Below are 16,201 nucleotides of genomic sequence, written 5' to 3' on the forward strand. Positions count from 1 at the left end.
GAAAAAATCTGAAAAGATTAATTCAAAGTTTTGGTTGTATTTATATGAATTCATATTTAGTAAATCAAAACACATTAATGAAAAAATGGTGGAAATTTTTGACTAATCCCAAATTGTTGTAAAATTGAGCGTACAAATGTTTGGTGATTCAAACCATGATTCAAAATATATATTCTTATTTTCAAGGTGATTATGGCCCTATTCTAATGATGGATTTATAATGGTATTGGAAAAACTAGTCATGATGAATAGTGATATTTAAATGCTATTGGTGAATATGTTGGTAAATTTCAAACATGCCTCTAAAGTTAGAAGTGATTCCTTGTTATAGACACATATCTTATAGTGCTAAAACTATTACATATAAATGACTACTATTACTTATAAATGACTCATAAATAAATTTGTGATAATTTAAAATTTACTTGACTCATAGATTAGAAAATCTAGGTGATTTGGGCTCTTGACAATTGTCATTATATTCACTGAAATTAAATTGTTTCATAAAAACTATTTACTAATTAGCAAAGATTTTCCACTAAAACATTCTTTGATGAACTGATAAAACATTGTAGAAATATTTAATGAAAGGGTCATAGTTTTGTACAACACACATTTTTCTAATAAAAAGATTGCCATAAAATGAAACACAATATTGGTACATAGCTCTAGAATACATTACTGAATGCCATTCTGAAAAATGAGGATTACTCAATATTACCGTATGAATCTCATAGATAATTTTGAGGAATAGGAGGTGATATAATTCCTTAGTGATACCATATGGATCTCATGGATAATTTTGAAAACTAAAAAGCGATACAATTACCCTTTTCCAATACGTTCAAAACATAAAGACAAAAGCCATACAACACAACTAAATATTTTTACGATCAATGAAAAATATAAAAGATCTAATTTAACAAATCTTTATGCATCTTATACATCTACATGCAAGAAAAACATCAGCCGGGGCAAGAGGGCCCAACCCTACCGGCTCTTGACCCCACTCTTTGCCCTACTCTCTAGAACCAAAAATTGAGCAATCATTACAACACTTAAAGTGTATTGCACATTTGATTACAAGCCCAAGCCCAGCGAAAAACCCTAATAGAGCTAGTATGATAGCTAATGTAGTAATTGAGTGCTTTTTTCGGTTATCCGTTGTGTCCCATGAATATTGAGATGAAAAATTCCAAACGTGTACAACATGCATCTCAATTGCAGCCCCAGTGGAGGCCGAGAAGCCAACCTTGACGAAGCGGGGAAGGACCTTCCTCAGGTCTATAGTATACTGCAACATCGGACTTTTTGGTTTAGATGGACTTTGTGTCATTCTACCATTGTAATCCACCCATGCATACCATTTTTCTCCGTTGTTGAGACTAACGCCTGGGTAAATATCATTTACTAAAGCAGCTATCATTGATCTGATGCTGTTGACATCAATTCCTACATGGTTATCATCGGGATCGAAATTATTCTAGAAAGAATCGAACTCCACAGCCACAATCTGATTGGATGAGTTCCCGTCTGTTTCAGTTTTAAACAGGCCGAGACATTCACCAGGATCACCATCAGAGGACTGGAAGTCAGGGGGAGCGAAAAACATAGCGAGTCCGTCTCCGCTGTGATTAACACCACATCCGGGCATCCTGAATTGGAAATGTGTAGAAAAACTTGCAGGAACCTGAGAGCAATCGTCCCACAAAGGAATGATGTTGGCAGATATTGACCACCCGATGCTCCCTGCGCTATTGTTGTTGAATTGGCATGTTGTAAGCTGGATCACGTCCATATTAATGGAAGCATCTCCTGACAGATGGATATCCGTTTTGGGAGGAAAATTAAAATTAACGTTTCGTCCATTTGAGAAATGCCAGAAAGAAGAAGTAATACATAAGTATAAAAGGAATCCTGCCCTGTAGTTTGCCATGGGGATTTACCTGTTCAGAGAATGAATAAATGAATTATTTTAATATTGTTTATGCAATTCAGTTGATGTATTCAAAAAATAGTAATTAGCATCTGTATTCAAAGTGCCATTTATTTTAACAGAATCCTTTGAGAATGAAATAAAACACGACAAACAGGGATCCAAATGACTTACCTCGAGATTATCTGCACAAATTGTGTCGTGCTGCTAACTATGGGGACGAGAAAAATGGGGAGTGTTTGCAGGAAAAAAATAAGGAAACCCTACCACAACCGAAATTCTTTTAAAATGAGACGAACCGAAACTAATCTTTGACAACAAACGAAAAGTAGATCTGAGACAGGAGTTTTGCAGCCTATTAAAAAGAAATTTTTTGTCAAATTCGTTTTAAAGGCGTGAGACGAGGAATATTTCGTCTGGCTCAAAATTGTTTTTCGAAGAGATGGCTTCCCTAATTTTCTCTTTCAATCTGGGCCGACTTTGGGAATATGCTGTGATTTGCTCTTAAATTTTATTTTAAAAGCAAAGCGCGTTCCCTGAAACGCGCATTTCCTTTTAAATAAATTATAAAACAAAATGACAAGGGCGGAAAATGTCACATAAACGACCCCATGCTCCGATTTTGTGGAGGCAAGTGGGTGTCACGGCTATTTCCATCATATTTTCATACATCAAACCAAATATTACGTCGAGATATCTTTTTCTCGACCATTCTCCTACAACTTTCCATATCTGTTTTTAGGGCAGGTATTATAATTATCTTTGCGTGTTTTTATATATATATAGGGTACTTGGATATGAGATATCCTTGTGAGCAGGCCTGGAATTTGACAGCCACCTTTATCTGTCAAATGAATTTTTTTGACAGTTTGGTTGTTTTGATGACTTTCATTTGACGTTTTCAGAAAAATATTAGTTGTCAAAAAGATTAACATATGACAAAATCTTAAATTTTATGTATTAGGATAAGTTTCTAAATTTAACTTGAAGACAATCTTATTAAAAATATGTAAAAATTTAGATTTACTAAGTTTCTAAATTCATATAAAAATATACAAACTATTCTTAAAAATCATATTAAAATATTTTAAAATTGATTCAATTATCACAAGTTTAAATTCATATAAGAATTTACAAACTATTATAAAAAATCATATTAAAATATTTCAAAATTGATTCAATTATACAAGTTTCTAAATTCATATAAGAAAATAGAAACTATCCTAAAAGAAATATTAAAATATTTTTTAAAATTAGAAACAATAATATCTTACCGTTTTAAAATATTCTAAATAAATTTATATTTTTTATAAAAAACATTCTAAAATAATTTATATCAATATTACGAATTATAATACTATATAATATATATTATCTATTATAGTTTATTACGGTTTATTAATTATTTGAAATGTCATATGTACATCTTTACAAAAATATATAGCATGTCAATACATATGGTCTAATATTTTTTTGGGCTGTCATATACGATCCAAAAGTGAAAAAACTACCATTTAGCCTGTCAAATTCCAGGCCTGCTTGTGAGGCATCCATTACTAATGAAATTAATAAAGTATAAAATAAAAAAACAATAACCAACAAACAAGAAGTGGGGAATATATTGTAAATAGAAGAATATAGGTAAATAACGGGTAAAAAGATATAATATAATAATAGTATTATTATATTATCATTAATAAGCAAACAACAACAATCATTTCAAGAACTCTGCATGACAACCGTTTTAAAGAATCCTTCGGTGCCAACGTTACCAATTCTATACAATGAAGCTATATAGTATGCATTTTGGTCAAAGATAACTTACCATTGGCATTGCCCTCACGTTTTGCTTGCGCAGGTCTGCTTCATTTCTTTTATGTTGCTTTCTATGTAGGTCTGTTGGGTTTAATCTAGATATCGGTTTACTCATCCACAATTTCCTGCATTGTATTTTGAATGCATTCATTGAAGGAGTCGAGTTGCATCGAAGGAGTCGAGTTGCTGCAGTACTAGGTAGTGATCACCACCCACGCATCTTCATGGGTTATCTCCTCCCTCCCTCTATTGTATATTGTTTTTTGTGTATATGTTTCCTTCATTGATGTTTAGCATTTCTAAATTTCTTCATAGTTATGAGATAGAAGAGTCCTCTTTTAGTCTTTTAGAGGAAGTCGACATTGCCGAGCTGTGATGGACTCCATTTTATATTAGCACACATTTATGTAATCTAAACAGTTATTACTATTGTCCTAGCACATAATTTTCCAAATTTTTTTCCCTTAAAAGTGTATGTATTACAATGTTTATTTATGTAATTGATAAATTTGTTTTGTCAAGAATTCATAGAGTATAATTGCCTAGTTCCTTTACCCGAATGCTCATTAAATTTATTTTGTTATAGAATTAATGGAGTATAATTGTTGAGTTCCTTTACCCGAATTCTCATTAAGTAAAACTGGTAGAAAAATATATGAGTGATTGTATTCCCACATAAATTTTCATTGTTTAAAAATATTTGCAATATAAGGGTTTGAAGAGATTTTTCAATTTTGTAAAATTGTTATTATTATTAGGATATCTCTATAGGGGTCATCACCAGTAATCTCGCAATTACAATCACACATTCAACAATCATAGATCTATCTGGGTATTCTCAAGTATTGTGATAATCTTATAATTAGCTTTACATGAACATATTCAACAATCATAGATCTATTTGGGTATTCTTAAGTATTGTGATAATCTTATAATTAGCTTTGCATGAACATATGTCTAGATGTATGCTTCCCCATTAGGCGTACATGTCTACCACAGGAAATCTTTTATGCTATTTTTTGTTTGAATGGTTTTCAAATGTCTACTATATTTTGAATTTATATTAATAACTTTTGGTTTTTATTAAGATAATGTTGCTTGCATAGGATATTATTGTTAATTATTTTTTCTTTAGAAAAGTTAAGAATAGGAATAATGAAAATAGAAGCAATATTTTGAAAAAAAGGAAGGAAAGAATCTTAATTTTCAATTTAGAAAGATCAATAAAAAATTTCATGTTTCTAAATCTTATCATTTCTATATTCAAAAAATGGAAAAGATTTTTTATGTTTCTAAACTTCAACCATACAAATATAATAAAAATATAATGTTTCTAAATTCAAAAAATCTAAATATACTAAACAAATTCAAAAATACTATATATTATCTGATATAGAAATATATTTATTATAAAGTTCCTAATTTATCTTATTTTTTTATTTATTGTTAGTTGAGTTACACAAAAACTTAAAAAATAACGTATAATTTTTAATTTAGAAACATGAAAAACAATGTTTATGTTAATAATTTCAATTGTATAAATATAATATTTCTAAATTCAAAAACTCAAAGTTGCATATATACACAAAAATTTTAAAAATAATATATGTTTTAATATATTAAATTATTATTATTAAAAATGGTTTCTAATTGATAATGTATATGTTTAATTCTTTCTATAAAAATTTGAAAAATTAGTTCCATTATAATAGTTTTCTATAAAATTTTAAGTGAATCTATAAAAAAATTAAAAAGGTTAAAAGAAAATAATCTTGATTAAAAAAATTTAAGCTATTTAAAAATGTGTTTTGGATTATCTTCTTCACAGCCAGCATTTTCTTCAATCGATGGAACCACATATAACTTTTGACAACCAAAACTTAGATGTTTAATGTATATCATTCATTGAAATATTTTTTAATGTTGCATTTATGTGGTACTCCTCAATGTCCTCATTACTGTGTCCAAATACCAAAGATTTAGAAAAATCAGAAATCATTTTTATATTTTTAAATCTTAAATACAAAAATATAATGTTTCTAATTTCAAAAAATCAAAATTACATGCCTATACAAATAGTGAAAAAACAATATTTTAATTCCTAATTTTCAATTTAAAATGATAAAAAACAATTTATACAATTCTAAATCTTAACACAAAAATAAATGTTTCTAACTTCAAAAAATCAAGATTACATGTCTATATAAATGGTGGAAAAATAATATTCAATTTAAAAATATCAAAAAGAATTTATATGTTTCTAAAATTTAAAAATCAAAATTATAAATAGTTCAAGTTCTATTTTATAGGAAACATTTAAAGCTACAATTAAAAATGCTAACTTTCTATTTTTTATGAGTTGTTTCCCTCTACAAACATAAACATGCTTAAGTTGATCAATATTTCCAAAAAGATTTGTTATTTGAGAAATATTTATCAATAGAAAATATTTAAAGCTACAATACATTGAAATAGATGTTACCAATTATAAAGAGTTGAAGTAATATTTTATGGGAAACATTTAAAGCTACAATTAAAAATACAACTTTCTATTTTTTATGAGTTGTTCTACAAACATAAACATGCTTTTTAAGAACTGTTTTTATCTTCCAATGGTGTCTTAGAGGAAAGTTTCTATATCTATTGTGCCTCATACTATGGATAACAATTATAAATTATTTTTAGAATAGATATGTATAGTTGAATTGTTTAACACTATTGCTTTGATAAAAAAATAAATAACAAATCTTAATTTTCAATTTAGAAAAATCAAAAAATAAATTTTGTGTGAAAATTTTAAACTAAAAATATAATGTTTCTAAATTCAAAAAATGAAAGTTACATGCATACATGTAGACATATAATGTTTCTAAATTAAAAAAAAATCAAAGTTACATACATACACAAATATTTCCAAAATGACATATATTTTTTAATTTCCAATTTAGTCAAATAAAAAATTATTCATATATTTCTATTAAAAATAAAAATATTATTTGTAAATTAAAACAAATCAAAATTGCATACACAAATATTTCAAAACAATTTAGCACTTTATATGATATTTTCTCTCTTTATAGATTATATAATTTTTCATATAAATGTGATTTTTCTATTGATATTTTTTTTTATCTCTTAGTTAATTTTATGTTATTTTATTATATATTAATAGATTTTAAAATTTATTTATATTTGAATTTCACAAATATAAAAAATTAAGCTTTTTAAATTACATTTTATAATTACCCTTGTTTATGCCACAAGACATTTAGCACATGGTTGTGTTAACATAGTTTTTATACCACACGCATGTATGTATGTATGTATGTATGTATGTATGTATGTATGTATGTACCTATATGTATATATATGTGTGTGTGTGTGTATACACACACACACACACACACACACACACACACACACACACACACACACACACACACACACACACACACACACACACACACATATACATATATACATACACATATATATGTACACACACACACACATACATACATATATATAAACACACACACACACACACACACACACACACACACACACACACACACACACACACACACACACACACACACACATATTTATAAATTGGAATAGTATACCTAATTGACTATGAATCTAACTCAAGCTACCATACTAGTGCTAAATCATAAGAAAACCTAATACAATTCATTACCATTTATAATATTAAGGTCATCAATTTCATTAATTAAGCTAGAACCATGGTTTCCTTTTGTAGGGTTGAATTAAAACCTCAACGATGTGCCACAAATCAAATTCCATATAAAAGAAACACTTTAAATTTCTATGATATCAATCATAAAAAACTATTTTAAAAGATGTTCAAAAGAAGAATGTCTTCCAAAGTTCTATCTATAGAAAACCAAGATATTTAAATCTTTATTTACCTAATTTGAACCATAACCCTAAAACAAATTTAACCCTAGAATTAGGCTCTAGCTACAAGTTAAACTATAATCTAACAATAATTCAACCCTATCACTAGATTTAACCCTAACCCTAATTAAAGTCTATCCTTAAACATGACCTTAATCTTGATTGAAACTAATACTTATCTAGCCCTAACCTTAATCTATCCCCAACCTTCATCCTAATTAAACCCTTACCATAATCAAACCCTAATTGTAATTGAACCTTAACTCTAATTACATATAATCTTAACCTAAAACCCAAAACCTATCTCTAATTTAACCATAACCATATAACCTAACACTAACTCTAAGAATGATGTAAACATAACACTAACCATATTGTTAATAATAATCCTAGACCCTAATGCTAACCCTAACCATGATGTATACCCTAATGATAATCCATAATCCTAGACCCTAAACCTAGCCCTAGCCCTAGGCATGGTGTAAATCCTAACCCTAAACCTAATACTAATCATTACTTAGACCCTTATGTAATTAAACTAAACCCTAACCCAAAGCAAACCATAATTCTAACCCTAAACTTGATCATAACCCAAACCCTAATCATAATTGAACCCTAACCCTAATTATTTATAACATTAACTCTTAACCCTAAACCTAACTCTAATTTAACCATAACACAAAACTGCAAACCTAATAATAATCCTTAGTCTTAACCCTAACCATAACCTAAAACATGTCTCTAACTTTAACCCTAACGCTAATAATAACCTTGACCTTAACCATGATGCAAACCCTATCCCTAACTGTAATCCTAACCCTAACCTGACACCCTAATGCGAATTCTAATAATGATGTAAACCTAACCCTAACCATATCACTAACAATAATCTTAAACCCTGATGCTAATCCTAACCATGATGCAAACGCTAACCATAATTTTATCCATAATCCAAAACCCTAAACCTAGCCCTTACCATTATGTAAACCTTAATCATGTTCATAATCTTAGACCCTAAACCATAACGCTAACCATGATGTAAACCTTAATCCTAACCATAAACCTAACCATAATTGTAAGCCCTTACCCTAAGCACAATCCCAATCCAAACCCTTATCATGAGGTAAATAGAACCCTAACCTTAATACTAACCCTAAACCTTACTATAACACTAAACCCTAAATCTAGCCTTGATCCTACCATTTTCCCTAAACCAACTTGCTCTAGCCCTAATCATAATAGTAAACCCTAACCCTAATCGTAATCCTAACCCTAAAAAGTAACCATGATGTAAACCCTAACCATAATCCTAAACCTAACCCTACCCATTATGCGAACCCTAAAGAAAATCCTAACCCTAACCCTAACCATGATGTAAACTCTAACCATAACAACAATCCTAGCCATAGCTCTAAACCATAATCCTCACCATAATCAAAATCTTAACCCTAACCTCAATCATGACATAAACCATAATCCTAACCATAACCTTAAACCTCAACTCTAATCATAATCCTAGCCTTAACCTTGAGCCTAACTTAATCATAACCCTAAACCCTAACCCTAAAAATGATCCTTAGTTCTCACCCCAAAACCTAACCCTAACAATAAAACTTAACCCTCATATTTAATTTAGAATGTTAGTATTAGGATTATTTGTTCAATTAATAGGATTATTTAACCCTAACCCTAATTAAACTCTAATCCTAATTAAGCTCTATCCCTAAACTTGACCTTCACCTTAATTAAAGCTAATCCTTATCCAATCTAACCTTAATCTACCCCCAACCTTGATCGTAATTAAAACCTTACCATAATCAAACCCTAATTGTACAATTGAACCCTAATTCTAATTAACTATAACCTTAACCTGAAACCCTAAACCCCGAACCTTAAACCTAACTCTAACTTAACCATAACCCTAAACCCTAACCCTACACCTTAGCACTAACTATAAAAATGATTTAAACCTAACTATAACCATATTGTTAACAATAATCCTAAACCATAATGCTAATCCTAACCATCTGTGTTAAATATAACAAATATAACCTCTCAAATTTGAGAAATAGTATGTACAATAATTAAATTTAAAATTCATGAATTGATCAATAATAAAATATTTTTAAATTGAAACCTATAACCGCCAAATTGAAGCACAACTTTAAACCTAGCCCCAAATCAATCTAACCCTAACCCTAACCCTAAATCAACCCTAAACATAGTTTAAACCCTAACCCTAAACCTAATCATGATATAAACCCTAATCCTAGCCATGATCTTAACCATAACTTTAAACCCTAAGCCTAACCATAATCCTAACCCTAACCCCAAATAAGATGTAAATTTCAACCTTAACCATAAACATATCCCTAACCATATCATATAAATCGTAACCCTAACCCTATCCATAAACTTCAACCATAACATTAACCCTCAGCTTTAATCCTAACCCTAATCTTATCCCTAAACCCCAACCATAATCCTAACCCTGATATTTAACCCTAAACCTAACCCTATACCTAACCATGGTATAAACCCTAACCCTATTGACAATCTGAAGCATAGCCCTAAATCGTTAGCCTACTAGCCATAATTCTAACCATAACCCTAAAGCCTAACCCTAATCATAATCCTAACCCTAACCCTAGCAATAATACTTAGTCCTAACCCTAAAACCTAAACCATAACCCTACATCTAACTCTAAACTTAAACCCTAAGCCTAAGTATGATATAAACCTAACCCTAATCATACCCCTAACCATATTCCTAAAGTATGTGTCTTGGTTCGAGCCTTAAATTTTCTGTCACCCACTTTCTAAATTTTTCTTACCACGGATGGAAATAATACAATTACATACAATTATACATTATGCATTACAACCCTAATCCAAAACATGGCCTAAACCCTTACCCTAACCATAATCATAACCCTAACCCTAATAACCCTAACCATATTAATGATGTAAATACTAACCTTAACCATAACCCTAAACATTAATCCTAAGTGTAATCATAAACCTAACCATAAGCCTAAACCCTAACCATAACCATTATTGTTACCACATAGGGAAATAATACAATTACATACAATTATACATTATGCATTACAACCCTAATCCAAACCATGGTGTAAACCCTTACCCTAACCATAATCATAACCCTAATCCTAACCCTAAATAATAACCTTAACACTAACCATTATCCTAACTCTAACCCTAACCATATTAATGATGTAAATATTAACCTTAACTGTAACCCTAAATCCTAATCCTAAGCATAATCATAATCCTAATCATAAGCATAAACCCTAACCCTAAACTTGACCATTAACCTATAGCTGACTATGATAAAAACTAGGTAAAAATAATCCTAAATCCTAACCCTAACCATAATTCTAAACCCAAACCAACTCCTAACCTTGATGTGAACCCTTATCGTATCCCTAACAATGAACCTTAACTCTAACCATAATACTAATCTTAACCCTATCCATAACCATAATACTAACCATTAATTAATATTTAATATTATCATTAAATAAATTCCTATATATATCTTACATTTTAGTATATGCTTTAATCTTGTAAAACATATATATTTATTAAAATAGTCTAAATGGATATATTTCACATACCTAATAATATAATAATATAATAATATAATAATATAAAAATACTATTATATAATTCAACTCAAGAAAAAGATAATATATAATTATATATTGCATTTATTTTATGTTTTCCATGTCGCGTCGCGCGACTGCCACTAGCATATATGTCTTAAATTTTAATTTAATCTATATAAAATACGTCGAGAGATATCTTTCTCGAGGCGCCTATTTTTTATCAATTTTATACCCTAAATTGAAATAGGTTCCTTGAGAAGGATATCTTTCGGCATATTTTATATAGATTAAATTAAAATTTAAGACATATATGCTAGTTTAATCAAAGATAATTATGTTAGTTTTATTTTATTTTAGTAATATTTAAAATTATTTTATTTCATTTACAATTATATTTAATTTAATTTATATATTTAAGAGATATTTTAAAACTAGTATATTTATATTTTGTGGGGAGATATCATTTTCGAAAAGATTTAATTCTCAATACAATTCCATCAAAACTTTTAAATATCTAAGAAAAACTATAAAGACAATGTAATCCTTATAATGCATATAAAGATCATTCAAAAGGTTAACAATAAAAAATAATTAAACAAAAATTATTGATTTCGTGTGTCAAGATACCATAAAGGACCCATTATGCCGAATTTATGTTGTCAAAAAAATTCATTTGACTACATATGCAAGAGCTAAGAGCTAAGTAGGTACCCTTTACTAGAATTGTCAAAAATTATACTTTTTTCTTTTAAATGGTATAAGTATTGTTTTCAACTTGTAAAATATTTTCACTCCAATCATAAGAATAGGAATTAAATAACATAAAATTACATATATAAAACACCTAAGCTTTATCAATTGGTGAAGCAATCATCATTTCTCATTCCTCGAGAGTGACAATATGATTTAAAACATTGTCCAAAACCACAAATTAAATAAAATCAAAAAAATTATAGCCAATGATCAACTACCCTGAAGCTTTTCTCTATTATGTACCAATTTTCATCATTGTTGTGAACTATTCATAACTAATGCAGCCATCTTGAAAAGGAAAAGATTCAAAATATCTTATCCCCAATTCACAATATAAATAACATGTACAACAACTACACAAGATTTTTAAAACAGCATTTATATTATCATCTTAAAGCAAGTATGTAAACATAGTATAAGATTAAAAGAAAAAGAAAAAATAGCTCTACTCATTACATCATTGTAGATAAAATTTGATCAATATTACATTGATAACCAAATCCAAAAGAAACAAAATAAAAACTACAATTAAGGAAGGTGGACTTTATAAAATTATCCTCTATGGATCAAGCTTCTAAGACCTTGCCCCATAGGAGATTAATACAACCATATTTTGTTATATATATTGTCATTAGATTGATTGAAGCTCAAAAATCAATTAATTGTGTTTGTCATGATAGTAGTATTCTTGATGTCATTAGCAAACATTAAAGAAATTATGCAGCTCTCTTTCTTTGAAATACCTTGAAGAGGATATATTTAAATTATGTCAAATTTATGAATGGTCTCTTACATTTTACTTTTGGAGATTATGCTTTATTGTTATTATTTTATGCAATGAAAATCTATGGACATGTTTAAATTTTAAAATAAATCCCCATGTTATATACCCTTGAGGTGGTGATCTATTGGATGTGCAATTAAAGCCCTAAGACTTGTTTTAGCTATGAAAGAGTCCTAATTGTGACGAGTGACAAATTTGAAGGATAAATGGGTTGAGGGTACCAACCCCACCCCATATTTCATTTATGAGGGAAGACTTGAGGGATGGGGTGTTGTAGCCTTTGTCCTCTCTTAAATAGGAGAGACACATATTCTCATATTTATTTCATAGTTGATCCTCTTTTTTGAAATTAAAAAGGTATACTTAATTTTAAATGTAATTAATTTATTTATTAAATAAATGATTAATAAATATATATGTTTACATAAATATAAATATACATAAGATCTTTTTGGGATTACTTGATGAGTCTTCAAAAGTTACTCTTATAAATTGATATAAATATTATTCAATGAAGTTAATTTGATAGATATTGAGAATTTATTTAAGTTTTATTGTACAAATATAATGAAAATTGAAAAAAGAAAAAATCAATCAAGTATATTTAAAAGAAATATTAAAAAGGAATTTTAACTAAAATTAATCTAAGTATGTAAATCAACTTGTTAAAGACAATAGAGTTAGATGAATTGACATTTTAATCACTTTAATTACTTTTTAATAAAATTTTGTAAGTATCTAAATCTTAATAAATTTAATTAGTTTAAAAATAGTAACTTGAAAAATCTTTTTGTAGTAAAATAATATCTTTGTAACTCAAAATTGATCATGAAAGATTGAAACAAGGAAATGTAAAGTTCATTTTTTCAAGCAATATCAAGAATTTTGAGACTTATATTGGTGTAACAACACCTTATTATTAATACAACTTAGCATTTTGGCATTCAAAAGTGTTTGTTTCATTGTGTGCATATGAAGGGATTGATGTCAAAATTTGTGATTTTCATATGTAAATCCTTAAATAAATGGCTTACTTTTAGTTATTTAAATAGAAAAAGCATATTTTGTGAAGGTAGTGGTCTCTCTTACTATGTAAACAACCTCTAGTTGTGAAGAACACTTCATTTTCTTCCTTCTAGAATAGTCAAACCTCAACCTTTCTATAAAAAAGGATACATGGGTATGCAAAAGCTTAAGTTGCGTGAAAACAATTAATTCATTGAACTTTTTGTGTATCAAATGGCAATGTAGATCTCCAAAATATGTTGGCACATCACCTTAATAGCTTTATATTAAGTTTCCTCTTTCTAAATCTTTTCTTACCAAAACAATAGTACCTTAGGCCAATTTACGTGAAGCGATAAGGGAACTAGCCTTCTTTTATGGTTAATCTCTAACTATCAAAGCCCACACTTTAAGAGATATATACTTAACAAGGGTACAAATCCAAGTGACAAAAATAACAATGACATAAATTTATATATATAATCATGATCATTATAATCTACCTGCTAATTCAGAAAATTGGTAAAGATCTTGACCTTATCCCTTGGATCCTTCTCCAAGTCCTAGCTTCCAAAACTCTCTCTTACTATCCTTCAACCCTTTTCCAATCAAGATGGAAAAATACACATAAGGATTCCACACTAACCTAAGTTTGTTAAAGAGTTTAAAGAAAAGGTTCCTTCTCTAGATGTAATAATCCTTAGGAATGCAAGTGGATACTTTACCTCTCAAATCATATTTTCCTTTCCTTAATCTTATCAGTTATCTTCTAGACCACTTTTCAAGGGTTTAGACAATATCTAAACACTTGAAATACTGTAAGGCATGACCCATCCCATAGATAGACACAATAGGGTTATGACTACATATAAAAAGTAAAGAATGAATTTTAAAAGGCATCTAATTATGCCTATCAATAGCAGATCTAATATTTGATACAAGAGGTTCTAATCAACATCGATTTAATACAAATAATCAACATAAGAATAAAAAAATTAACATTACATCATAATATATAATTACACTAGAAGAACTTGACCCTCATTTGATAAGCCTAGATACATTGAGAAAAGCACACCAATAAATTTTTAAAACCTTCACAATTTTTTATTGATCATGGAATGTTAATACGCATACTTACACATGAATGTTAATATATCCAAAGAAGATAGTTGAAGCAATAACTAGTATTAGATCATATGCGCAATATAGAAAATTTCATATTTAATTTCAGTTTCTAGGATATTCTGCGTTATAATTTAATCATAAAAAATAAAAATAAAAATTATATCATACCCCAACACGGGACTTTCCGGTTTAGATGAACTGGTACCGTCGGGTTTCTGTTGTACAAGAATTACTTGAATCTGTCCCACTGTACCATTGTATTCCACCCATGCTTCCCATTTTTCTCCGTTGTTGAGAGCACGGCCATCTTTTCCTCAAAATTTTATCTTGGATTTAATGGTGTTGACATCGATTCCTACATGGTTATCATCCGGATCAAACTCATTCTCATATGTGTCGAACTCCACAGCAACAATCTGATTCGACAAGTTCCCATCCGTATCTGACATGAAAGTAGAACAAATAATAGACAAAAAAAAAAAAAGGAAGCAGTACAGGAAGTTTGCCATGGGGATTTGCCTGTGCAGGGAATGAATGAATGGATTATTTTAATAATCAACGAGTGAATGTATGAAACGATAGTAATAAAGTAGTACTTTGCGCACATACCTTGAAGAGATGAGGCACAAATTTTGAGACTTCTGAACCTGCCCTTTTATATCTGAAGAATAACAGCAGTTTTTCCTAGCAGGGAAAGATATTTAGTCTACAATCTGGCAAATAACAAGATATATCGATGGAGCCGCGTAAACTGTAGCTAATTTTCTCTTTTTCCTTATTTATTTTTAATCTGTAACGAATGTCGAATAAAGATTCTTTGGCCGACTTTCTGATTCGGATGATATAAACGACATCGTTCTCCAATTTTGTCCACACAAATCGATTGCGTATTCAAACTTGTTTTCATTTTTATTAATTTTCAAACACAATGACAAGGGCGTTGAAAGTTACAGCTTCGCAATCTCAAATCTTCTTAGATAAAGACAATCTATTACTATCACATGAGGTGCAATGGTTATGTGGATAGCAAGATATATTATGGTAATATATTGAAGAGGAAGGTGTAAAAACTACAAGAAATTTGATAGATATGTTGAAGTAGGAGTAACTTGATTAATTCCTTTGTGTTCTCTTTCATAATCATATTACACCAATATATTCATGCATCGATTGCAATTTAAAGTGTGTTTTTGGAAAGCTATGTTTGTTGATTGTGATTATCGAACCACA

At 29.1% G+C, this 16,201-nt stretch overlaps 1 protein-coding gene across 1 annotated transcript; it reads right to left on the minus strand.

Annotated features, from left to right (window-relative positions):
• Positions 1–1,483: 1,483 nt before the first annotated feature.
• On the minus strand, positions 1,484–1,936 carry LOC131856949 (bark leucoagglutinin-like). The gene has a single exon (XM_059208915.1). The coding sequence runs from the start codon at positions 1,934–1,936 to the stop codon at positions 1,484–1,486; it is 453 nt and encodes a 150-aa protein (XP_059064898.1).
• Between the last annotated feature and the right edge of the window lie 14,265 nt (positions 1,937–16,201).

Source organism: Cryptomeria japonica, chromosome 7 (genome assembly GCF_030272615.1).
Source record: "Cryptomeria japonica chromosome 7, Sugi_1.0, whole genome shotgun sequence".
Taxonomy (NCBI): domain Eukaryota; kingdom Viridiplantae; phylum Streptophyta; class Pinopsida; order Cupressales; family Cupressaceae; genus Cryptomeria; species Cryptomeria japonica.

Bases quoted from the DNA above. Each gene is read 5' to 3' on its own strand.
- LOC131856949 (XM_059208915.1), bottom strand. From the start codon at position 1,936: ATGGCAAACTACAGGGCAGGATTCCTTTTATACTTATGTATTACTTCT.